This window comes from Anopheles merus, chromosome 2R (genome assembly GCF_017562075.2).
Source record: "Anopheles merus strain MAF chromosome 2R, AmerM5.1, whole genome shotgun sequence".
Lineage (NCBI taxonomy): Eukaryota > Metazoa > Arthropoda > Insecta > Diptera > Culicidae > Anopheles > Anopheles merus.
Genome location: NC_054082.1, coordinates 23,198,334 through 23,224,222, shown reverse-complemented (window position 1 = coordinate 23,224,222; position 25,889 = coordinate 23,198,334). Strand labels below are relative to the sequence as shown.

Sequence of the window (25,889 nt, the reverse complement as noted above, 5' to 3'; positions counted from 1 at the left end):
CTAATAATTTTATCAAAAATTAAAAAGAAAAAAAGGAATCTTCAATGCCCTTTTCCTCTTCATACAAAAACTAGTCCGCGCTTGTGTTTGCGTGCGTTTGCGTGTATTGCTTCAGTGCTGCATGTATTGCGGTCAGATAAAACGTTTCAATAGGCATCGGGGGCGCCACGCGTCCCATTCACTAGCAGTGGGCGGTGCCAGGTAGGAGCGGGGAGCCACCCCCTCGTGGAGATCGTGCGCAAAAAAGGGCGAGCAGCGAAACTGAATGAATCGTGGAACGACCACAGTCGGCGAAGGAGGATCATTGCAGGGGCTGCAACCCGAATGAATTGACCAAATGCAACTGAAATGCTTTATATATTCAATTGAACAAAAAATACAAGACTTTTTTTTGAGCATGTGAGAAGCACTGAAAACTCTTTCAGAAGAGTTGACTGAAACACTAGTGATTTAACATTTGGAAAGAGTTGTTGAAAAGTAAGGAAAATGACTGTTTTGTGATACAAAAAAGGCAAATACAAATAATATCGTTTACAACAGCTTTTACAGATACATTTTCCGAGCCAAACATTCACATCGGCACTTTTCTCCTACATTTCCGATCGTTGGTCTAGACCCCGCGAGACCTCAGCTCACATTGCGTGACGCCTTGTACCGTTCCTCTTTGTCTCCCACCCCTCTTTCCTGACGGTAATTCTATTTTAGTACCGCTTCATGTGCCGCCCCGGCCGGGTTTGCGCGAAAAACTTTCCATCAACGTTTCCACGATCCGCGCGCCCGGCTGCTGGCGTCGGCTTCCGTTTTCAGTGCCCCACTCACTCGCCATTCCGTTCCCCCTTTCTCTTTCCCGTGATCCTACCCCGTTGTGTTACCCCTTAGTGCACAGTGCTGCACCGCATATCAGAAGAAGAAGAAGGCCACAATGTTCACACAATTAATTTACCGCACCCGCGTCCAATTGGCAACAGGGGCGGAGTGGTGGGGTTGATTTGTAAATGACCTTGGGAAATCGGCGAGGCTCGCTGGGCGGCTTGGCGAGGCGTGCAGTGGGAAATGGGCCACCCACTTTCCCAAGCCCAAACACCGAAAACAAACCCTCCCCCCGGAGCGGTGGCCCGGAGCAGCCAGCAGCTGTTGGGTTTCGGTTCGCTGTTGGGCCGATTAGGGCCAAGAAGGGGAAGGGAGGTACCGCTTTTTTAACAGTAAATCGAAAAACAATCTATATTCATTGGCGATGGTTTGTAATATAACACACCAACCGAACCACACACACACAGACAGACACACACAGCAAGAGATAACAGACATTGTTCCGGTTCTCTGTTGTTGCGTTGCGTTGCCTCTTTTAATGATTGCATCGAATGCATCGGTGAAGTGCAGCCGCCCGTTGAACCCACACACACACACACACATACACACGGCCGTGGGAGAGATCGTGCACCACACACATATACACACAACGATAGTGGAGCGGTGTTCGGAGCTTTCCAGCAAATCATTGCGATTGCGATCGCAGACACCATTGCATGCTGTGTTTGTGTGTATGTGTTTGCTATCGAAATTGCACCAGACACACACACACACACAACGCCACCGGACGTCCGGATGCACTCAGCACTGGTGGCTTCGACGAAAATCCGATGCGCGGGTGCAACGAACGCACCTTCCCGTCCACGATCAATCCTTGCTTGCACAACGCAATCTGCACATTGCTATATCTCTAGCTCCTTTTCTCTCTATCTTCCTCTCTTCCTCTATCTCTCTCTCGGTTTGTTTCCTTCTCGCTCGTGACAGCCGTAGGTGGCTTCTCAGCGGCAACAATAATAACAACCCGCAACGCTCTGTCACACAAGAGACCGTCGGCGTGTTTCGGTGTTTTGTCGACGCTGCGGCGTGTGGCTGCACGATGACAGCCGCCGTCTCCATACCGAAACAACGGCACAAAAAAAAACCACCCTCCAGCAATACCACCGCCCATCCCACACCCAACCCAAGCGAAGGTGATGCAAACGAAAGGGCGCCGGATAAGAGGGCCGTTTGCTGTCTTCTTCTTTTTGGTTATACGTGTGGCGCAGTGTGTAGCACCTTGGGGAATGCGGGGTGGATAGGGGGAGGAAATTCGCTACAGTTGGTTTTTACTGAGCACACACACACACCCAAGAGAGTGAGCGCGAGCGAGCAAGAGAGAGTGTGAGAGAGAGAGAGAGAGAGAGAGAGAGAGAGAGAGAGAGAGAGAGAGAGAGAGAGAGAGAGAGAGAGAGAGAGAGAGAGAGAGAGAGAGAGAGAGAGAGAGAGCCCGACAGACGGCAAGCGTGCGCACACACGCTCTTGCTGCTGCTGCCGCGCTCACCGTCAAAATCCCACCCCTTTCCTTCCCAGTGTTCCCTGCTGCAGCACAGCAGCAGACATCCGCCGGCTTCTCCTCTCTTCCGCTCCTATATTTACACACGCACACGCACACACTTGCATGGTACACATATCAACGCAACGCATTGGCTATTTTTTTTTTCTTTTTCATTCGCTACTTCCTCCCCAGAGAGGTGAGGGGCGGGGGAAGTGAACTGAACTGACCGAAACATACTGTGGGACACTTCGCCTCACGGTGGACAGTTCAAATTGCATTTTCTTCACGCGCACACACACTCACACACACACATACATGCACACATATTTCACGCACACGTTGCTGTGTTTGAGCCCACCGCAAAAATAAAAAAAAACTTATTGCTTTTTTCCACATCTGTCATAGCAGCAGTCGCTTTCTTCCCTTAACCCTTATCCCCCACCCCTTGGCAGCACTTACCCAACGCAACATGAAATGCAAGCAACACACACACACACACCTATACACACACGTACTGCCTTTGCAAACTATTTAATTTAAGAAACATGGATTCGATTTTCGCCGTTTTCCAATACTAACCATTCACTTGGGCGCACCAGACACACACACACACACACACACACCCAATGACATCCCACGGTGCGATGCGGAATGTTCACGGTGTGTGCAAAAAAAGCACCCTCTCCCCATCCTTCCTGAACGGGGGCAAATGACGACGGCTTGCTTCGACCGCCCCCTGTCCGGTACAAGGCTTCACATGCGTTTGTTTCTTCCGTTGTTTTTTCTTGTTTTCTGTTCCTCGCCGTACGTGTACCGTTGGTTGGGGGTAATTTTCGCAGGGCCGATTGTGTGTGGTGCCACGGGCAAAATTTGTTTTACTTCACTTCACTGCCGCGGCCTGTGCAACACACACGGAGCGTGGACGGGCTTATCCACCAGCATCCAAATTAGACGCACACACACACACACGCGCGCGCACACAAACGCACACCGTACACAGGGCAGCAGTGATGATGAAGCCCTTTCTCTTCTCACTAACACCGACGTGCACACATGTGCAGACACACACACACACACACACGCACCCCTCGCACCGTCGTCACAACATCATATTCTTGCAAACATTACCCTGCTGCACAGGACCAGACAGGAAGACAGACGGGCAGCCAGGCAGGCTGGCAGCAGCCAATGGAACGAGGAAAGGTGAAGAAAAAAGAGCTGAACGGGATGTGCTAGTTCTGCGGGGTGAAAATTTTCGGCACGCTGCTGCCACTGCTGCTGGTGCTGCTGGTGGTGCCGCTGCTAATCCCACTCACTTACACTTGTCAGTCGGGTTGCTTGTTGGCTTTCCACAAGCGGTTTCACTAAATCTTCACTGGAATAACAATTCCAGCACACAGCAGGCTCGGCCACCGCTTTTCTTCGCGCAATCTTCCACGGTCCGGAGGTACTGCTCACGATTCGCGTCCGTGTGTATATCTTTCTCAACAAGATGGCGCGGCTCGGTAGCACAAGTATTGAACCCGGGGCGGGTTAATGTAAACGCGCACCCTCCGACCACCCGACGAGCTACGCCGAAAATGTCGGATTCGAACATCGAAACAGGGCACGACAAGCAAATCGTTGCGAGCTCGTGAACGATCTCATCGCAAAGGTATTTGGTTCAAATGCGACCGGCCCGGCGAAGGTGTTTGATGAGCCATGTTTGGAAAAGGTGAGTTAAATGTGGGCAAGGTCAATACATCTGGTTGGAACTGACAGCTCTGATTGTTGAAAAATCTGGTGGGTTAACGACTGAATCGACCACCATTAACCCACGTGGTTTTAAAGTGGCTTTACAGTGGGTTTCCAAACGCCACAAATTGAGCTCAAACGACTGGAAAATCAAATATCCGTAGAAAAAAAACAAAAGCTCTATTTCTTCACCGGTTTGCTCAATAGATGGCGTATTACAATTCATCATTATATTGTTGTCCTTTTCTTGCAATGTATTTCTCCTTACTTCATCTATTAATGTATGGATGGTGGTTTACATTGGAGGTTTAATATAAAAACAATTGTATCGCCGTTTAAGTTCTAGCGATGCATAACTTCAATGCCACACAATCCAAACCATGCAACCGTACAAGATAAACGCTCTCAAAGCAAAGAAAGCTCCACTGTGTGGCTATCCCACTAACAAATTACACCACCAACTTTTTGCTATTTTTAGAATGCATGAGTCCCCAAGTGCCACAAATCCACTAAACGACCACTAAACGGCTTCTAAACGCCTCAAATTCTCTACCTAAACGGAATATAGAAAGACTTCGTTTAGCAGACGGCAAACGACTCATGCATTCTAAAAATAGCAAAAAAGCTGGTGGCGCCATCTGTTTGTGGGATACCCAACCTGTGGAGCTTCCTCGCTTGGAGGAGAGCTTTCTCATTTCCTCTGTACTGTTGTATGGTTTCGCATTGAAGTTATGCATCGCTAGAACTAGAACGGCGATACGATTGTTTAAATACTAAACTCCAACGGAAACCACCAGTACTGAAGCAAGTGAGATTTGAGTAATGGTCGTTGGTGTGGATACCCACGTATCTGATCACACGACCATTCATATAGATTTTTGCTCAGAAAGTTAGAAGGCTATATAGGTCATTATAAGATGAAACTTGTCGAAACACATTGCAAGAAAAGGATAGCAATATAATGATGAGTTGTAATACGCCATCTATTGATCAAACCAATGAAGCTGTGAAGCTTTCATTTTTTTCCTATGGATATTCAATTTTCCAGTCGTTTAAGCTTAATCTGTGGCGCTTGGGCGGAATTTCGCGGCTGCGGAATTCCCCCTGCTGTCAACCCCATATACAAAGTGTCAACGGCAACTTTCCCGAACTGTCATATCCATACATTTTTTAGCAAGCGGAATTCCGCGGCCGCGAAATTCCGGTCCGTGTATTTTCGGCCTAATATACATTTCTCAAAACTTCAAGAGCCACTATGCTGTGAAAATTTAGTAAACTACCGAAAAACATAGTTTTTTAAGTTTTTTTTTAACTTTAAATCTTTTAAAAACTTTGGCTTAAAAATGATATCGAACCAATTTATACACAGGTATAGAAACTGCATTAGTTTATTTAGTTTTCTTCAGAATATTGCATCGACATTGGATTGCGCATTCAAAAGTTATAAACCTCTGAAGTCGCTGGCTATCCGGGTAACCCGGTGGCCTGGAATATGATATTTTTTGATTGCCATTGACAAGGATCATTTTCTGAAATATTTATTCATTTGTTTTGGAACTCTATTCAAACTATCCAATTACCCAAAAAAATCGATTTTTGCTGGGATTTCCAACTGTAGTTTGAAAACCATGTTCGAAAAAATGTTTTGCCATCGTAAAATGAGAAAACTGTCAACTGGTCATATCCAACCACTAGGCACCGTCCAAGGATCAGAGGTGTGCAACATCACTTTTTACCGATATTCACCTTTTTAAAGCAAATAGTCACCTTTTGTGCGTATATTTAGTGTTTTTAGCAGACATAAGTGTATTTTTTGAAAATTTACTGTTCGTGGTTAACTTCATTTTCAAGCAAATGTCCCCAGCTTCGTATAATCACAGGTTTTTCCCCGTTACCCGCAAACCAATGTTGCTAGCCCCTGGATATAGGTTGAAGAACTTTGTTTTGAATCTGCTGCTGCTGTCGTAGTCGTCGTCGTCGTCGTGGGAGGGTTGGTGGAAAAGGGTGAGAAACTGGTGTGATGTACTCGTTCCGTATGTGCATAGCGTAGTGTTTTGGTGCAATTTTCTCCGACCTAGCGCGACGAAACCCTCTGGGAACCGCAGCGTTTCAGGCTCCCGAGGCTACTGCGTCCAACATCGAGTGCGTGTCCGAGGAAAAGCCTCCTCACAGCTCCGTGAAAACAATGTCGTTTTTCGGTTCACGCGACCATGAAGGCTACGTTGGCAGAGAGGAACATATGGTACGGCTACAACACTAGCACAATGGACTGATCTGTCTTATCTGAAATTGATGTTGTTCGTTTCGTTTCCCGCAGCGAAAGCTCGAGACGGCCAACTCGGAAGACGACACCGATATGGTGGAACTGGCCCTCGGAGGACTTCACATCGCGGAAGGCGTTCGCCCTACCGCGGGTGGTCCATTTTCCGCCCTCACGCCGTCGATGTGGCCGCAGGACATACTGGCGAAGCTGGGCCAACCGGATCCGGACGAACCGCCGAACCACCAGCCCGACTATCGGTTCGACGAGTTCGGGTTCCGGGTGGAGGAAGAGGACGGTCCGGAGCAGAGTTCCAACAAGCTGCTAAGCATACCGTTCATCGAAGATCCGGCCCAGCGGCTGCAGTGGATTGCCCATCTGGAGTTTTCGCACAACAAGGAAGCGACCGAGCTGACGTGGGAAAGCGTTGACGTGGTACTGCCCCGCACGGAAAAGCTCCGCTCGATGGTGCGCGCCGGCATTCCGCACTCGCTGCGCCCCCAGATGTGGATGCGGCTGTCCGGGGCGCTGCAGAAGAAGCTCAAGTCCGAAACGAGCTACCAGGACATCGTGAAAGCCTCCTCGAACGATCAGCTCATGACGTCGAAGCAGATCGAGAAGGATCTGCTGCGCATCATGCCCACGAACGCGTGCTTCAGCTCGCTCAACGGGACCGGTGTGCCGCGGTTGCGCCGCATTCTGCGCGGGATCGCCTGGCTGTATCCGGACATCGGTTACTGCCAGGGGACGGGCGTCATTGCCGCCTCGCTGCTGCTGCTGCTCGAGGAAGAGGATGCCTTCTGGATGATGGCCACGATCGTGGAAGACCTGCTGCCCGCGTCCTACTACTCCTCCACGCTGCTCGGCATCCAGGCCGACCAGCGCGTCATGCAGACGCTGATCGGGAACTATCTGTCGGCGGTGGACGACACGCTGAAAAGCCACGACATCGAGCTGTCGCTCATTACGCTGCACTGGTTTTTGACGCTGTTCGCGAGCGTCGTGCACATGAAGATACTGCTGCGCATCTGGGACTGGTTCTTCTACGACGGCTCGATCGTGCTGTTCCAGCTGACGCTGGGTCTGCTCAAGATCAAAGAACCGAGCGTGAAAAATTTGGAAAATTCGGCCCAAATCTTCAACTCGCTGTCCGATCTGCCGGGCGACATCGACGACGTGGAGCATCTGTTTGCGGTGTCGCTCGAGGTCGGTGGCTCGCTGTCGCCGATGGTGATTGAAACGCACCGCCGGCGCCATCTCGCCTACCTGATGGCGGACCAGGGTGGGCTGGTGGGCAATCCGGAGGCGGCAGCTAACCTGCCCAAGCAGCAGCTCGCCCGCCGCCAGATGAAAAAGTCCAAATCCATGCTGCAGACGATCCTGTTCGGCAGCGGGGCCGAAGGCGAGGACGAGCTGAAGTGCAAAAACATACGCACGACCGAGCAGCTGGTGGATTTGCGCGAAGCGATCCTGAAGGTGGCCCGCCATTTTCTCGCCATCGAGCCGAAGCTGGCGGCACACATCAAGCTCGTCGCGGACTACGGCATGGACAGCCACGCGAAGGACCACGAGAACTACATCAACGTGTCGCGGACGCGCAGCCGGCGGGCGAAGGCGCTGCACGACTTCGAGCGGCACGACGACGACGAGCTGGGCTTCCGGAAGAACGACATCATCACGATCGTGAGCCAGAAGGACGAGCACTGCTGGGTGGGTGAGCTGAACGGGCTGCGCGGCTGGTTTCCGGCCAAGTTCGTGGAGCTGCTGGACGAGCGGAGCAAGCAGTACAGCTGCGCCGGGGACGACGCAATCTCGGAGACGGTGACGGATCTGGTGCGCGGTACGCTGGCCCCCACGATCAAGCAGGTGCTGGAGCATGGCATGAAGCGGCCCTCGTTTCTCGGCGGCCCGTGCCACCCGTGGCTGTTCATCGAGGAGGCGGCGACGCGCGAGGTCGAGAAGGACTTTGAGTCGGTGTACTCGCGCCTGGTGCTGTGCAAAACGTACCGGCTGGATGAGGACGGGAAGGTGCTGACGCCCGAGGAGCTGCTGTACCGCTGCGTGCAGTCGGTCAACCAGAGCCACGATGCGGCCCACGCACAGATGGACGTGAAGCTGCGGTCGCTGATCTGTCTCGGGCTGAACGAGCAGGTACTGCACCTGTGGCTGGAGGCGCTCTGCAGCTGCACCGAGATCGTGCAGAAGTGGTACCAGCCGTGGAGCTTCGTCTACTCGCCCGGCTGGGTGCAGATCAAGTGCGAGCTGCGGCTGCTGTCGCAGTTTGCCTTCAACCTGAACCCGAACTGGGAGCTGCCGGCGAAGCGGGAAGCCGTCCAAAGCCAACCGCTCAAGGACGGTGTGCGCGATATGCTGGTGAAGCATCATCTCTTCTCGTGGGATCTCTAACTGCCCGTTCGGCTGGCCGGTTTGCCTCGTGACTGTCCGCCCCTGTATCCCCGCTGCCTGTGCAATGTGAGATTAATCCAATGTTTTATTTTTTCTTTTCGTTTTTGAGTAGCAATGTGTGTGTGTGTGTTTGTGTTTGTGTAGTGGGCTAGCTAATTTTTAACATTTGCTTTGAATTTCTGTACCAGCGAGGATGGATTCTTTCGTCCCGTGCCGTTGGTCACATCCTCTCACAATCTGTCTGTTTTTTTTTGTTTTTAGCGTAAGATATTTTACCTTCCCCAGTCTCCCCGTTTTGTTTAAGTTGTTACAGCATGAGAATATCGTTGATTTTTATTAATTAGTTATGTTTTTAAACAAAAACAAAAAAAGTGATTGCTTATTGATTCGTTTCCTTATTTTCGATACGCAATAACAGTATTACAAATTACAACTTTCTACTTTTAACTGCTCAGCACAAGCAAAAGCAGAAGCTCGGCAATGGAGAAACGGCAAGAACCGTAAATGTGAGCTTTTAAAATACGGCCCCTCCCCTAAATGTCGCAAGACTTGCTATTTTATATCACTATTTTTAACTCTATTTTTATAGCAGCAAGAAGAAGCGGTTTTATTTTATCAAGCACTTGAGCGTGTGTAACTGAAATGGTGTGTTTGTAGTGTTGTACAATCGGTTCGACGTTTCGTGTTCAACCGGCCGAAAAAAGAGCTTCTTTGTTCTGTTCTGACCGGCCTGCATCATTCCAATCAGTTCCAATGCTGATCGGTAAAACATGGCTTCAATCAAAACCCAAAAACCCCCGTAGCTAGACGAAGATGGTAAACTATTCGACTATTCCATACCTTATATATATAGATGTGCGTGCGTGTGAGTGTGTATTTTATGATGTATGATTACAACAATAATACGGTTAATGCTGCTAATACGCATTGACAAAGTACAGAGTTCAAATATTTAAGTGCTTCTCTGCCTTCTAAACCAAACGCGAAAAAGGAAAATCAAATATACAGACAAAGAGAAAACTGTACACACAAGTACTATATGTATATGACTCTGCAACTATACACACTAGCAAAACTGAATAAAAACAAATTCCATTCTGGTCAGTGCGGGTGCTTTGTGAAAGTTGGACGGTTGAGCATACAATCCGAACACACCGGTGGTCCGGGAGAGACACACGTGTCTTTGGTCGTTGAATTCAACTTAAAGCAGAAATCGTTATTTAATTAATTTTTCAAAGTTTAGACTGATGATTATTTCAGTTAATTCAAAAACATGGTTAGAACACAGAGCTTGTAAATCCATTTAGATTTTAAATCCAAACAGAAGTTACATAGTAGACACGCGAAACTATTTTTTAAACGGTTTAATGCCCATATTTTAAAAAAGCATACCGTGTATACAGTGCAACAGTGCCTGTCCGTTGACGGCATCGGTGGAGACACACATACAGCAGCTCTTGGCAACACTGCGAAAACATCGAAGGCGGCAGCGGCGTGTATTTACGTTCCACTGCCGCTTGTCAAACATAAGCGGTTTCCGTGGGTTTCAAAACATAAACCAAAAAGGAAGCCCGTACTTCTGTTTTCCAGGATTTGTACCCCTTGCCACCGCAGAATGTTTTATCACGTAAGTAAAGCAGAACGCTGTCTGTAACGGTTTGGGTGATGCCCGTTGTTCATTTGTTCCCTTTCGTTCTCGCGGCGTACTCGGGGCTCACCGCTTGCTGCAGATATCCTTGGAGCATGAAATCCTGCTGCACCCACGGTACTTCGGGCCGCAGCTAATCGAAACGGTCAAGCAAAAGCTGTACACCGAGGTCGAGGGTACGTGTACCGGCAAGTACGGGTTTGTGATTGCCGTCACGACCATCGACGATATCGGATCCGGCACGATACAGCCGGGCCAGGGCTTTGTGGTGTACCCGGTCAAGTACAAGGCGATCGTGTTCCGGCCGTTCAAGGGGGAGGTGCTGGATGCGACCGTCAAGCAGGTGAACAAGGTGGGCATGTTTGCGGAGATTGGCCCACTGTCCTGCTTCATCTCGCACCACTCGATTCCGGCCGACATGCAGTTCTGCCCGAACGGGGCCCCGCCGTGCTATCGGGCGATAAATGGCGAGAGCGTGATTGCGGCCGAGGACAAGATACGGCTCAAGATCGTCGGAACGCGTGTCGATGCCACCGGTATTGTGAGTATTGGGGTGGAGTACAATGGACCCTTTGTGGTATGAGTTGGAAGCTTAATTGTGTGTTCTTGTTCATTTACAGTTTGCGATCGGAACGTTGATGGACGATTATCTCGGACTGGTGGGCAGTTAAGCGTTGGATTTTTCGAACAATCGCGATGAATTGATGACGAGATTTATTTAAGAAGAGTGTATGTGTGTGTGTAATGTTAAGGTACAAATATATGTAGCACAATGACGGCACGGACGTAAGAGTTGCTTGGCTGATAATACGAATTTGGATGACAATCGAAAAGAACCATCAGTTGATGGAATAACAAGGGTACTAACCCTTCTAGTTTGGCCTGATGGTCTACGTAGTCATGCCGGCCTACATCACGCAACCGAAACTGACCCACTGGGCCCGGCTTATGTGTATCCGGAATTCATATACATGCCGTTCTTTCACTTCTTCACGTCCCGTTTCCCCCCTACAATAAAACACGCAAATTTGCCGTTTTAAGCGTAATATCTCTTATTATTACTTCTCAAAACGGATGCTTTCTTCCATAGAAAGTATAATTAAACATCCGCCAACACCAAAACACGGTATAGCTCCACTCCGCAGACAGACGACCCAAGTGTACAGAAGAAGAGTAGATGCACCTCCAGCAAGGGAGGGACACCTCCAGCCCCAACCGCTTGCACCAGGGCTTACTCCATCTCCTGGGCGCGCAGCCGGGCGTTCGGGTTCGTCACGGCAATGGCGAGCTGCTTGGCACGCTCGACGATAGCCTTGCGCTTCTTGGACGACACGGCGTGCGCGATCTCGGCACAGTACACACGGTTCTGCATCATCAGCACCTCCAGCTCGCGGACGTTGTGGACCAGGAACTTCTTGAATCCGGTCGGCAGCATATGGCGGGTGGACTTCTTCGAACCGTAACCGATGTTCGGCATCAGGTACTGTCCCTTGAAGCGACGGCGCACCCGATTGTCAATACCTTTCGGCCGGCGCCAGTTGGGCTACAGCAAGCACGATCGAGCGAGGGAACGGAAGAAAGCAAGACACAAGTTTAACAACCATCACAGGTACGCGCAACTAGAGAAACATCCGGATGGCGTATGTGGGCTAAGGCTACTTACAGCGAGTTTATCATAGCGATCCGACTGGTGGCGGATGAACTTCTTCGTCCGCTTCTTCACAATCTTCGGCTTATACGCTGGTCGCACGGCCATTTTTGCTTCTGAAAGGAAAACATATCACAGCGGGAACGGGAACGGAAAAATGAGGTTAGAATTCACATCCTTCACCGCACGCACCCAGTGCGTTCGTCTGCATCTTCCACAGAGCCAGATGTGTTTCGATTTCTCTGTTGCATTGCTGTACAGCAGCAGTTGCAGGACCGAAACTAGGAACCGCTTCCAATGCATCGCCAAGCTGCACCAATGCAATCGGTCACTTGGGTGAACGGCACACAACAAGCACACCATGCACACGGTGGTGGTTGGTCAGCGGTGTCCGGTGGTGAGGAGTAAACATCACACTTTCGAACCGACATTACAGACACACCATGATGCGCATTGGACTTTCGGCACTAGTTTCGTGTTCCAGCGACTGCACACAGCAATTGGCGATGAAAAATTTTGGCAGGGAAAACACTTTTCCACAGAAAATTCCTTACATTTTATCGGAGCACAACACGCGGCAGATCGTTCAATGTGGAAGAACAATCCAAAAGAAGGGCTCTTGACGTTTCGGACAGGGTTGTCATGTCTTCAAGTTGGCAGTACCGGGCACTTTTTTGACAGATCTGTTTGACGGCGATTCAACGAGACAGTTGTATATGGGCGTGTACACACGATTCCAACGGAATTCCGTGGAAAAAAAAAGAATTTTCGGTTTGCTTTGAAGTGGTTGTGGCGAAATTAGATTTTTTATGAGTAATATGTGCAGCCTAGCAGAATAATTTTGTGAATAAGAGTACAGTTGTACAGTTGTTCAATCGTGGTGAACCTTTGCAGCGATAGTCAAATTGGTTATCTTTTCTTTTGCAGGTCTCTAGCGTCTGGTGATATTTTTGAGCTTCATTTGTGTGCATAAACAGTTATTAAACCTAATTTTATTGATTAAAATAATATCATTAGTAGAATATTCTTAATCGATTGATTCTAAGTGAATTGTTGGTTCACCCAGTTATTTTTATACAGCAGATCGTCGATTATTCCGGCTGCTCGGGACCGGATGATTGCCGGTTAATCGATTTCCACGGATAATGGTCCAGGAAATGTCAAATTCATAAAAAAATTATAAAATTCACTGTTTAAACTAACAATTCACTTTGAACCAATCAATAATTCATCGTTCGAATATTTTTAATCAGTAAACTATAGCTTTGCCAATTGTTTTTGATCTAAATTGAAGTTCGAACATGTCACTAGACACTGGATAGCTGTACAATTTTTTTTTATTAACTTCACTATCGCTGCACATTTTCACGAATATTGAAGCTGTCAAATTCATGCGCACGGTTAAGCCGCCCGCCGGATAATCCGTCCCAGGATAATTGACGGTCTACTGTAAAACGAGTCAGTCTGGTGGTACAGCCGGCAACTCGTACGACTTAACAACATGCCCGTCATGGGTTCAAGCCCCAAATGGACCGTGCTCCCATACGTAGGACTGATTATCCTGCTATGGTAACAATAAGTCACTGAAAGCCAAGCTCATTTCACTAGTGGGTACAAGGCAGACCTTGACCGACAACGGTTGTTGTGCCAAAGAAAAAGACTGTAATTTTTACATGAATTTGACATTTCTTGGGCCATTATCCGTGGAAATCGATAACTGGCAACCAGTCCAGTCCCGAGCTGCCCGGCTAATCGACATTCTACTACTGTTTGCACATCGGTGAATGAGTCTAATAAACAATTTCACATCTAAAATATACTCCATTAAGACAATACAGGAGAATTTGTTCATTTTAAATAAGCAATTATATTTTGTATTACCATCTAATCCGCGTTTCTCTATTGCATTAATGTATACATACTAGACTTATAAATATACATACGTGCATGTATACATATATATATATATAGCTCTCTCTCTCTCTCCCCCCCTCCCCCTTTTCTCTGTGTACTTAACGCTTTAAATTGTTTTACCCTATCGTATCGATCGTTTTCGATGCCGTTTATTATCCGTTCATTCGATCGTTCAGCCCCCTAGTGGACACTGTGTTTTACTCTCTCCCAGTTAACTCGCTTCTAAGGTAAGGCCTACGGACTGACCTAAAGAGGTGAAGTGGTGGCGGCGTTTGACACGCGGTTGTAGACACATCTCGTTGTAGATCCATTGCTGAATGCAATGGTTCCTGAAGTGATGGCGACAGCATCGCATTGAAACTACTGTATGTGACTAACGCATTTCAACGCGTGAAATTATATACATCTGTGTACGTTATTTGGTGAGAACGGATCGAACAGAGGAGCCTAATAACCAATGTACATAATACAACTAACTACCTCTATTCCGGCTATACCCTACTATGCACGACCTTCAACGCGTCCGGGGGTCATATTATTCGCCTGTTTACCACTAAAAACGATTGTAGTGTGATAGTGTGACAATTTTAAGTGTTGCTGGAGGAGCGGTGGTCTCTACTCCTCCCGGCTTGCTGCATAACCGTTTTTGCTAAATAAACCCAAAACTGCCCCACAACCGCACCTCGCCATCACCAGCATTGACTCTTCTATTCGACGCACTTAAATGGTTTTAATTTTCTTTAGAAAAACTATAATTTTTTGACGAATAATTTGTGATGTAGTTGAAAATGTGTCTAATTATCTATTCACTTTCTTTCCTTACATTTGCTTCCCTGTTGTTTTGCTCCCTCGTTTTGCCAGAACACCATATCATTAGACGCGCTTTAAAATACTGATACATTCAAATTTGATTTCGTTTGCTCGTGTCAAATCAGTCGTGTGCCGTTTGATGTTTTTTTGCTTTGCGCGCGCGTTTGAATCACACTTTGCGTCACTCTACTAGTCTTACAATTTAGGTTTTGTTTTGTTACTCTAAAAATGAAATTAATATGCCAATTATTTGCAAAAAAATGGGAAAAGAGAAAGCCTTTTAACATTCAAACGTTGGCTGCTAAATAATGATTGCTCTTTTTTTCGTAGTTTCGTCGTCTGGTAAGGATGTGAGTGTATGTATTATAAAAAAAGGCACGTTTGGCATTATGTATACGTGTCTCTACTAGATTTAGCAGTGCCTTTTTTCCGCGACCCTGTGGTTAATATGTTTCAATTTTGTTTTGTATTTGTTTTTTTTTTTTTGTGGAAGCCTGTATGGGTGCCCCAAATGAGAATTGCCATTTGTTCGAACCCGTCGACACATTTTGCTACGACCCTAAAATAAATGCTAATGGAAGCCTTACACTTTTATCTTCTGCGTACTGTAGCATTGTCTGGGCGCTGGGCTGACTAACCTACCACACAACTGGCCCCAAAACACTACCCGCAAGGCACACTTTTGCAGTGCACGTGGAGCAGAAGGGGAGAAGTAGTCGAACGGGCGTCGTTTATTCCGATGGTTTTACGGTACCCATCACCTTGCCCTCGAACAGTGGCAAGGGTTCGCTGTCGCTGTTCACCTCCTCCTGTATGACAGGATTGTCCAGGTCCTCGCAGCGCGTTTTGAAGAAGAATCTGCAGGGCGGAGACAAACAGAGCAAACAAGCAAAAAAAAAAAAAAGGATGTAATAAATTATCATACTAAACCCAGTTCGAAGCTTACCGATAGTTTCCCTTCTTGGGCAGGTAGTCCTTGAATTGCTTCAGCGTTGGCGGTTGCGTACCGGGGATCTTTATCCGGTATGGGACCTCCTCGTCGCAGAACGAGTACACCACGATGGTAAACTCGTTCGGGGCCTGGCTCGGTTTGGCAGGGATTGGCGGTGGCGGCATGGCCGGCGGAAGGCTGCTACCGAAACTGCCCGACGACGTCATCGACGGTACCGGCGGTAAGGGCATGCTCTGTATTGCACTGGCCTGCTGCGGGTACTGGTAGCGTTTCGATCTGAAGCGAGTTAAGTGACGAAAAAGCCAAAGAAAGGAAGATTAAAACCAACCCTCTTTTGATCCGCGTACGAACAACAAGGAACACATACCGTCGCGTTTCGTCCTCCAATCGGCGGCTAGATTCTTGCAGCAGTGTTGCCGTGTGCATGTCCGAATGCATCGTGCGCGACAGTGGGCGCGAGCTGCTGCCGAGGCTTAGCTCGCCCCGACTGCCACCGCCGCTGCTGCTGTGCTTCGTGAGCGTGTCGGTCGAGAACAGGCTGATACCGCTGTCCGTATTGACCGAGGGCCATTTGTTGGCCAGCTTGCGCGAACCGGACGACATTTGCATGGTCATCGGTTGCATCGGCGGCCCCATCAGCGGATGCCCTTCCGGCATTGATTTCGAATGCCGCATCGATGATTGTGCTGCGGGGTTTGAGAAAGAACACGAAACGGTTTAGTTTTATGCTAAGCGGGCGAAATAAAACGCCATTGTACCTCCTCCAAAGCTGGCCAACTCATGGCGACGCGAGCGGGAACCGATCATGTTCGGCGGGCAGGGTGACATCGTGCCGGGCGACCGGCTGGGCGTCAGGTCGGACCACACCCGCGACACGTGCTGGTCCAGAATGTCCTGATCGTTGTCGTCGTCCACCTGCAGCTTCTGCCGGATCGCGTCCGCTAGCACCTTGTTCTGCGATCGATCGGACAGTTCGGCCTAAACATTGATTGCAGCATAGAAAGGACTGGCTTAGAAGAATGCATTAAAAAAACGCCAATCATTGCTTGCTCTCTTACCTCCTGCATCTTTTTGCACAACACTTCATCCTTCTCCTGTTCGCGGGCCACACACTCCAGCTTGTTGATCAGAATCTTGGCAAACTCCATCGGCGGCGGTTGCTTTTGCGTGTGCCGGTGGGTGCGTGGAATTATCTACAATTTAAGCACAATAAAAAACAATGAGTTTATTGTTACACACCGACAGCTTGGGAGATCGATTTATCCTTTATTGCTAGAGGATCCCGTACGTACCGCAAACGTATCGACCTCTTCGTTGGTTAAGGCATTTTCACGCATCATTCTTCGCTCTATCGACGAATGATGATGATGGTGATGTTTTCGCTGCGAATGTGGCCGACCATCGCTGTGGAGTGGAGTGGTAAAGCAGTGTTAAAAGATAGAGCACGATAGAAGAAACAGTTGCTGCAGACGCATCGATAGGGTTGTGATAGGTTCATGTTATTCTACAGTTAACCAAACGTTAACTGCTGCACAGGAAGGCTAACTATCCATCATTGTGATTCCAATAAAATCAGTCATTTTAATGTTTTATTACACGTAAATGAAATCAAAACAAAGTATAATGTTAAGAACAAACGAAAAACTACATAAATGATGAACAACAAAAAAACGTTAAAGAAACATAAAACAAATCATAACTTACGTGGAGATGCTCGAAAGCGACATCGTATCGGAATCGGTACGGCCGGAGCTCAGACTGGCCAGTTCTGAGTCACGCCGCGACACCGGATTATAGGATGCATAGGCGGTGTACACGGAGTAGCCGCGTGGTCTGCATGCGGTGAGGGATGGGATGGCGATTGGTTTTTTTTTTTTATTTGATGAGTTTCACAGTGTTTCGGAACACACAGAAGGTTAGGGACAGACAGGAAAAGGGATCAGATCCGATCGGAGAAAAGTGTGGGTGGTGGGTTGTGTTTTGCGCGCATCAGGCAAATTAATTAGCAAACCCATTTTCCCGACGGCAAATCATCCGCACATAGCAGAGTATATCCAGCAATAGCCCATTTGCAGACAGGACATGCACAGCGTGCATTGGGAGTGTGTGCAGTATGGTTGCGTGAATGTGTGTATACGCACGAAAGAGAGCATTAATGGTAGGGGAGAATTTAAAATATGGAAGGTTCCGGCCAGCACCAAAAAAAGGGGAGGAACCGAATCGTAAAATCAGAAGTATGAAAGAGCGCACACAACACCATTCGTTGGTATCGCGTACAGACAGACAGACAGAAACACACACACACACATCAAGACCGTTTAAAATTAGAAGCGGCATTCGGTTGCGCAAGGACAGGAACCGTAACGCAACAGGACGAACCAGGAATGAAGATGAATGCGCGTGAGTGTATGTGTGTGCGTGTGTGTTCGAGGATTTTTGTATGATTGGTGATGACGTGGGGCAATGATGTGCACATGCGCGTAGTAGAGATGGTTATGCCGGCAACAATAAAGACACATACACACAAACACAAAGAAACAGATACACAGAAACACACACACAAAATGCCAGGATGGGCGAAAGGCGAGCGATGAATATGAAAAGGGAGAAAAGTGTGTACAGTTTCGAGGATTTTGCATCAATCGTACAAAAGATGCAAACAGCAAAGGTTCCAAATGTTGGTGTCCGTTACACATGGGGGGCCAGAAATGGGAAGTGTGGGGGTGCACATCGCCAACGAGGGGAGGGGGAGGCCACGGGAGGATGCAAATGTGGGTTCGGTAGCAAAACACGCAAACGCGAATAGGTTCAATGGAAAGAAAAGAAAGGAAAAAAAGAAAGAGAGTAATTAAAAGAAACAGAAAACACAACTGAATTATGGTAATGGAGAGAGAAACACAAAACAAAACACAAACATAGTTCTAAGCAGCACAACACAGCGCTAATTAATTAGTGGCAGGGAAAGTCAATGCTCAAGTCTAGTGTGCGGCGGCAGTGGCAGTGTGCTATCACGGTTGCCATGGTCGAGCACGTACCAGGAGATTCGTGAGCGCAAACTGCCAAAACAGACAAAAACGTTGCGCTTTACTTCCTGTACAACGAAATTTAATTAGCTGCACGCGACATGAATTGGGACCGATTGGATGACGTTCGATTAACAACAAGTTGTAAGCTGATTTCGCGCGTCGCATAGCAACGCTGCTTCAACGCGCTTGACGCTGTCCCTACCGCACATGGATGACCCAATCGGCGAACAGCAAAAATTTCCCATTTTTGGGATCATTTTTTAGCTTACGTTCGATTTAAATACACACATACACAGCCGCAAGTATCAGTCAGTAAAGCAAAACAAAAGCCCAGGATACATAGCCTGACACAATAGCACGCGTGAGCACAGCCACGAGTGGGGAGATTCAAACAACAACAGTCAGATTAACATTCCTTCCCCGCTTACCCAGGTGGTCTCATTTCCAGACGGCGTTTCTGCGTCGCCATCAGTGCGTCCTTCGTGAGCGTCATCGGAACCTTGGATGGGGAGGCAGTGGCCGCCGGAACCAGCGGTGGACCCACCAACGCCATATGACTGTCCAAGCCCGGTCCCGTGGCACCGTACAGCTGCTCGATCGAGTCCGCATTCGCCAGCAGCTCGGCATCCTCGTGCACCGTTGGCAGAGCGGACGTACTGTGCAGGAACAGCTCGGACGTCGAGCTACTGCTGGTGAGCGAACAGGAGGCACCCGCACCGGCGCTGCCACCACTACCACCGGCAGCAGCGCCACCACCGCCTCCTTGCTGCGATGCACCACCAGCGGTCGAGGAGCCCGGTGCAGCGCCGCCACCACCGCCCGCCGATGGCGCTCCCGAGGCCGCCGCGACCAGGCTGCAGTTGCTGCCGCTGCCGATCACGCTGCTGCTGCTGCTCGAGCTCTGCATGTTCTGCACGTACTGCAGGTACAGGTCGGACTGCAGGAAGTGCGGGTAGGTCGTTTCGGCGATGATGTTCGCCACGTCCGCCTGCATCTGGTCGAAGATGTCCGGCGTAAGCTCGAGCTCATTCTTCAGCCCCGCCTTGATAAAGTTCCGCAGCGACTCGTTCACGTACAGCTCCGAGCCGGGCTGGGCCTTCTTGAGGAACCGCCGGTAGATGGCCCCGATCAGCTGCGTCACCTTGTCCGCGTCGGTTTGCTGCTTGAGGCCCTCGCAGGCGAAGTAAAACTTGAGCCGGTTCGACGGTTCCTCGCCCTCCAGCTCCACGTAGCGCTTGAACAGTTCGGCCCCGTCGCCATCCTCCAGCAGGTAGGCGAGCTTCTGCGCCCAGCGCACGTACGCCGGGGGCGAACCGTCCCGGGTTCGGTCCGAATGTGACGTTTCCGTCATCTGAATAGGTAGAAGAAGTAGTAGAAGAAGAAAACCATGAAACAGATCGAACAGAAGATCGTTTGGCGGCGTTTTGCGGTGGAATGGACGGTTTGCCAAATAAAACTGCGCATGCCACACAATATAGGCCTACCTTCCGGCGGCTTTCCTCTCCGGGCACGGGCGGTCTCGGTCCACTGCTGTGAAAGTCATCAAACTTCTGGTGGAAATACTGCTGCTGCTGCTGATTCATCGGTAATGCGCTGCACTGGGAAGATTAACCCCGGTCAAACTCGATCCTACCACAACGATCGATCCCGGTTTGATGGATGGGAGGGAGTGGGGGCGGGGGGAGGGGGTCTTTGCCACTTTGGCTCAATCAATGTGAGATGCGCGCTGATGGCCTGCCGACAAGCTCGGTAATGTTTTAATGATTTGTGTTGTTGTTTTTTCTTGGGCGATTTCTTGTGCCAAAACCAAAAAGTCGATAAGAACTGCAGTACAGTACTCTATCCGATGGCCGCACGATACAATCGTCACGTAAGTTCCAGTCTCAGTTATCAGTCGTATATGAAAAGGCAGCAGTCGTCGTTGGCCCTCTCTCCCTCTCTCTGTATTTTTCGGGCAAACAATCGGTTGGCAATAACTGGAAGTAAATAAAGCAACGAAAAAAAAACATACATTAATCATTAATACGACTTTCTGAAGAGAAAACTAACAGAGGGATTTGTAATTTGGAAGTGATTAGAAATACACGCTTGCTCCGATTCGTTTGCTCTGAGTTCCGAATTGCAAGGTATGTGTATAGCAAAAAAAAAACGAAGAGCTTCTGTAGTTTGCAATCATACCCGGGCTTGGCAACGGTGCTGCTTAAATCCCATTAAAACGTCAATCATTTTACGGTTCCGAATTTATGAAATATTCCACGCCTGGCTGCACCTTTTCTTGTGCCGGGGCCGTAGAATCCTCGTCCCTTGCTAGGAAAGAGCCCACGAGCTCCCGCTCTTTTCCCGCACGGCATTTATTAAAAGGGGGAATATGTTTGGTCCAACAAGGATGAAGCTTCTCTCATTTGTCTTTTGTTGTAGCCACGATTCGTACATTACTCTTGTGCGAGATCAAGGCAAAGCGTATTACAAAAATCGAAATTTATACGACTTTTTTTATTTATTTTTGAGAACAAAATTACAATAGCATTACCAATAAAAGTGCCTTTGGCAATTTGGAACAGCTTCAAACTCCCTCACTTTCAGGAAACACAATGGCGGAAATTTGTGTTCCTCTTCCTTTGTATATTAAGAAATCAAATGGAATTACACGTGATGCGTGGAGAAACATCATGGAGGCAGCGGCACACAAGCACGCCATACAAGCCTTCTATTTCGTATCGAACTAGAGAATTAAATTGCAAAGGGATTAAAAAAGTAATGCAAACAGAACACACGGAGGCACACTACACACAAACACACAGACACACGCATTTCTTCGACTGCACGGAGCTCGAAAAATCGCCCTAATTCCCTAACGGCAGAGCAGTTTTAATTTTTTCCCTATTTTTTTTTGTGTTGTTCCCTACCCTGTTGTGGATCTTTTGTGCAAATATCAACGATGTTTTTGCTTAAAGAGAGAGAGAGAGAGAGAGAGAGAGAGAGAGAGAGAGAGAGAGAGAGAGAGAGAGAGAGAGGGGGGGGGGACAACAACAGGCACTTCAGTTTAAAGCACTCCTCTCTTCCATCCATCGGCCGGGAGCGACAAAAACAATGCCGAAGGACGACCGTCGCTGTAACAGCAGCAGCAGCAGAGGACGAGTAGAAACCCCGTGCAATTGGTTGTGCGGCAGGACGAATCACCGGCGCAAAACGGGGCTTAAAATGGCTGCCGCCAGGATTTCGCATACCGGGCTGAGGGACTGCTGCTAAAGAGCTGCTGTTGCCTCATGATGGCGGATCAAGGACACACGCCAAAACATTGACAAGTATGCGTCGTGTGCTTGATGTACAAGAGGGTTGAACAAGGTACAAGATCTCCCTTGCATTGCCAAGAGCTCGTTGCCAAGGGAGACAACAACGGTGGGAGGGTTGATTTGAATAATTATCGTGCCGAAATGGCGACGACTTCTTAACCAGTTGCGTGGCAGCAATTGGGAGAACATTGCATCGCTGGTATGGTGTCCTTAACAACAAGTTAAACATATCTTTAAGTTAATGCGATATAGAAAATGTGTGTGAAAATGATTTTGATAGCAAGAATGAAAAAGTTAAAAGGCATTACAACTAAGCATAATATTCCACAGGACATGTGAAGCAATATTATCAACATATTGTCCTTTCTTGAAATGTTATGATTTTAAAATTATTCTTAAAATATAATATTTAAATATTTTACTTTTAAAACATAATAATATGTAACATAATTGCATAATTGCACTACATAATATGTAATCATGCTTCTTCTTCTTCTTTGGCACAACAACCGCTGTCGGTCAAGGCCTGCCTGTACCCACTAGTGAAGTGAGCTTGGCTTTCAGTGACTTTTTTATTACCATAGCAGGATAGTCAGTCCTACGTATGGGGGCACGGTCTATTCGGGACTTGAACCCATGACGGGCATGTTGTTAAGTCGTACGAGTTGACGACTGTACCACCAGACCGGCAATTATGCTACTTTGATGATAAAATGATGATGAGTTATGATAAGTAGGTGGATTGAACAGTGATCACAAGTTATTACAGGGTTTTACAAGTCACTTTAGAATTTTCACATATTTATTCACCGCATCCAAGATGTTTTTCAACAGCTGTCAAATGATGTATTTGCTTCAAAATGAAATTTCACTTTTTGCACATGATTTTCAACACGTCACAAATAACTGTCAAACACAATCCAACTTGTGGCGGGTTGAAAATCATGCTGATGAATTTAAAAACTTATTTGGATGGAAATGAAACGTCAGATCGATGTAGAATAACAGTTTGCACGCGGCGAATAACAACGCTTAACTTCGAAACTGACTTGAAAACACCTGTTTTATCTTTAACAATAACGATAATAAAAAGTAAACACAGCAAACACCGTGAATAGAGAATAAATGAAACTTCCAAAGCATATTCCATCAACATTTGATTAAAGTTCTATAAATTTGTAAGAAATGTTCGTTCGATTTATAAAACATAAGCAATAAATACATGCAGTGTATTAACACATTAAAGTAAATGACTTTAAAGCGCATGGATACAATTCTTTAATTGCACGCTAGTCTAAAGTTCCATCAATCAAACCGTTTTATATACCGCTATGGGCAAAATAATAATTAAGTACATTAACATTTATCGCCATCAGCCGACTCTGTGTACGGGAGAACAAATGCACATGATGTGCAAATCAATTTCATAAACCCTCCGTCGGGCGCAATGAAACATATTTATGGCACAAAAAGTGATCACCTTAACCTAGCAGGATCATGTTGTGTGGGGGCTTTGCAAAACCTACCGCACAACACACATCCTAGAGCAGTGGCCGGAGGTGATGGAAGACTCATGTCTCTCTCTCTCTCTTCGTTGCATTATTCAAAAACCCGGCACCATAAAAATCCTTGCTCATTACACTATGGAAGTGTGGCCTACGGGTGAAGCCCGAACAAACCGAAACCGATCAGGTTGTTGCAGTCACTAATTTGCAATGGTACCATTTTACGACCATTTCAGGCACAACAGTACCCACCCACTGGACGCGCTTTGTGTCGGCAAATGGGTAAAGGTTGGTTCGATGTCATGAAATAAAAACAGCAAAAACAGGTCAATAAAATATGGTGGTACAGCAATGAACTGACCATTGCTTTACTGCAGCAACAGCCCAGCAATCTGGCTGGCAGTAAAACGGTTATTGTAGGAAAAACATTTAAATTTTAAAAACCTCCAACAAATAAACCCATCCAGTAGATGCATCGAATCCATTTAACGAATGTAAAACAGGCTCTCCCTCCCTGTCCTGTCCCACCGTGCAGCAATACAGGCGGAAGAGATTAAATTATAATTTACTTGACTTTAATTTGCGACCCAGCTGGAAAGGATCGTTGCCCCGGGGACGGAGTAGAGTCCTGTGATTTGGCACCAGCAGCATCAGCACAACACAGCCGCCGCCGGTGCGTGTGCAATTAGCTTCCAGCCGTGTTACGCAGAGAAATAGATAGAGACAGAGAACGAGAGAAGGACACAGAGTATTGATATACCAGCCAGTGGAGTGAAAAGGGTTCGAGGGGCCGCCATTATACTGCGATTCGTGGGTTGTATTTTTCCTTCAACCCAACCATCACACAACTGACGGCTGGAAAAACAAATTTTCCCCCTTTTCCAAACCCCCGCCAAGAAAGTATATTTGAAAATTTCCCCCGCGTAGTAGCTACCGTGAGAGGTATTACATTTCCGGCGCCACTAGCACAACTACCGACCCCGGGGGCGCAAAAGGACGAAAGAGCGAGACGGATTTTCCATTTTTTTTTTTTGCAGTACTAGTTGTGGCACAAGATAATTTTCCAATTTGCTAAATCACAGTTTATACTACGCCGGAGGGTTTAATCGTAATGGTTTCCTTTCATTAGGGGAGAGAAATAGGAAATCGACGTTTTGTGCCGCATTCGGCCAAGCGAGTAAAATAGAAGCACAAATAGCTTAAATGTTAATATTTTTTTTTAATATAACAACTACACAAATAGCAAACAAAAACCTACAACAGTGCGTTCATTGAACTGTGTAGAATTTCTGCTTTCCTTTCAACAATCTCTGGGCAGGGGGTTTGGCTACCCTGCCAAACGGTACCCGCGGCATTAATCCTTCGCGTAGCAGCAGCAGCAACAGGAAAGAGAACAGGGATCATATTTTTATAAAAAAAAGGGAAACGGGGCTCATAATTCCGGGCTCGGCTTAAGTTCTCGAACATTGGCGAAAGCAATAACAGGCAACCGGAGCCTACGTACATCGGTGTTGGTGCATTATGTTGATGTTTAAGCTATAGCGTTTAGCCCGTCGTAAGGAACCAGCCCGTTGTGGAAGAGCTCTCGCTGTCTGGAAAGCCAAAAACATGATATCTCTCCTCCTTTAGCAGTGGCCTAACACAATGTCTTATTGAATAGAACGCTACTGCGTTTCGGTATAATGATGAGCGTATTTCAGATGAAAATAATACATTTTCGTTCAAACGCTTCGTTTACAGACACACACACACACCTGAAAAGTTCATAACTTAGGGTGAGCAAGAGTGGCGGCCGCTGCTGCTGCTGCTGCTGATGGGAACCGTCCCAGTGGCAATATTGTACGGCTCCGGCTGCAGATAAGTCCCTATTCCATGGACGAATGCTCATGAAAGTGCCCATCGATGAGTTTATGAGTCATTCAGTAAACACATACACACGCACAGTTGGTCGAATAGCACAAGGGGATGTTCATGCGAGCACACAACCAAAAACGGTTTAATAATTAAAAATCCGAACACCTTTCGATTTGCTGTTGATGTTCGGTCTCGTTGGTGCAGAGGCACTGAGAAAATGCATTTCCATTTTCTTGCATTGAGTTGCAATCAACAAGATTCAACATAACAGTCGTCGATTGAACATTGCTTGGCCTAACACATAGATAGCAACAGCAGAATTAAATCCATATTATTTTTATTTTGTACTAACTTACAAAGGAATTGTATCAAAATTTAATCGGCAATTAGTCAGTTACTTGCCGAATTACAGCAATTTGTGTGAAGCAACTTTTGTGTTTTGAAAAATTTGGAACAAGTTTTGGAAACAAGGAATTTCGCCTATCGGTAAATCAG

At 47.4% G+C, this 25,889-nt stretch overlaps 5 protein-coding genes across 11 annotated transcripts in view; 2 read left to right on the top strand and 3 right to left on the bottom strand.

The window, feature by feature from the left end:
* LOC121589207 (serine/threonine-protein kinase minibrain-like) overlaps nucleotides 1-3,876 on the bottom strand; it is a 55,462-nt gene extending 51,586 nt beyond the window's left edge. For 3 of the 6 annotated variants that reach the window (XM_041907933.1, XM_041907931.1, XM_041907938.1), the window contains exon 1: nucleotides 3,665-3,876. The gene's annotated coding sequence lies outside the window, so the exon portion shown is untranslated. The other 3 variants (XM_041907932.1, XM_041907934.1, XM_041907936.1) reach the window with 2 other exon arrangements.
* Nucleotides 3,877-5,777: 1,901 nt separating this feature from the next.
* Nucleotides 5,778-9,848, top strand: LOC121589208 (small G protein signaling modulator 3 homolog). The gene is made up of 3 exons (XM_041907939.1): nucleotides 5,778-6,082; nucleotides 6,157-6,320; nucleotides 6,396-9,848. Exons 2-3 carry the CDS (start codon nucleotides 6,264-6,266, stop codon nucleotides 8,742-8,744), a joined length of 2,406 nt encoding a protein of 801 aa, XP_041763873.1. The 5' UTR covers nucleotides 5,778-6,082; nucleotides 6,157-6,263; the 3' UTR covers nucleotides 8,745-9,848.
* A 337-nt stretch (nucleotides 9,849-10,185) lies between these two features.
* On the top strand, nucleotides 10,186-11,177 carry LOC121589209 (DNA-directed RNA polymerase II subunit RPB7). The gene is made up of 3 exons (XM_041907940.1): nucleotides 10,186-10,371; nucleotides 10,475-10,933; nucleotides 11,013-11,177. The coding sequence occupies exons 1-3, from the start codon at nucleotides 10,360-10,362 to the stop codon at nucleotides 11,061-11,063; spliced, it is 522 nt and encodes a 173-aa protein (XP_041763874.1). The 5' UTR covers nucleotides 10,186-10,359; the 3' UTR covers nucleotides 11,064-11,177.
* Nucleotides 11,178-11,529: 352 nt separating this feature from the next.
* On the bottom strand, nucleotides 11,530-12,683 carry LOC121589210 (60S ribosomal protein L32). The gene is made up of 3 exons (XM_041907941.1): nucleotides 12,595-12,683; nucleotides 12,056-12,156; nucleotides 11,530-11,935 (listed from the first exon to the last, which is right to left on the bottom strand). The coding sequence occupies exons 2-3, from the start codon at nucleotides 12,146-12,148 to the stop codon at nucleotides 11,624-11,626; spliced, it is 405 nt and encodes a 134-aa protein (XP_041763875.1). The 5' UTR covers nucleotides 12,149-12,156; nucleotides 12,595-12,683; the 3' UTR covers nucleotides 11,530-11,623.
* A 1,981-nt stretch (nucleotides 12,684-14,664) lies between these two features.
* Nucleotides 14,665-25,889, bottom strand: part of LOC121588154 (axin) — a 31,468-nt gene continuing 20,243 nt past the window's right edge. Inside the window, exons 3-11 of one of the 2 annotated variants that reach the window (XM_041905798.1) lie at nucleotides 20,227-20,718; nucleotides 19,171-20,093; nucleotides 17,421-17,549; nucleotides 17,009-17,120; nucleotides 16,775-16,909; nucleotides 16,475-16,694; nucleotides 16,084-16,402; nucleotides 15,711-15,992; nucleotides 14,665-15,622 (exon numbers count right to left, since the gene is read on the bottom strand). In XM_041905798.1, the coding sequence (XP_041761732.1) occupies nucleotides 15,496-15,622; nucleotides 15,711-15,992; nucleotides 16,084-16,402; nucleotides 16,475-16,694; nucleotides 16,775-16,909; nucleotides 17,009-17,120; nucleotides 17,421-17,549; nucleotides 19,171-20,093; nucleotides 20,227-20,325 (2,346 nt within the window). In that variant the 5' untranslated portion in view covers nucleotides 20,326-20,718 and the 3' untranslated portion in view covers nucleotides 14,665-15,495. The remainder of the gene's footprint in view (nucleotides 15,623-15,710; nucleotides 15,993-16,083; nucleotides 16,403-16,474; nucleotides 16,695-16,774; nucleotides 16,910-17,008; nucleotides 17,121-17,420; nucleotides 17,550-19,170; nucleotides 20,094-20,226; nucleotides 20,719-25,889) is intronic. The other variant, XM_041905799.1, reaches the window with a different exon arrangement.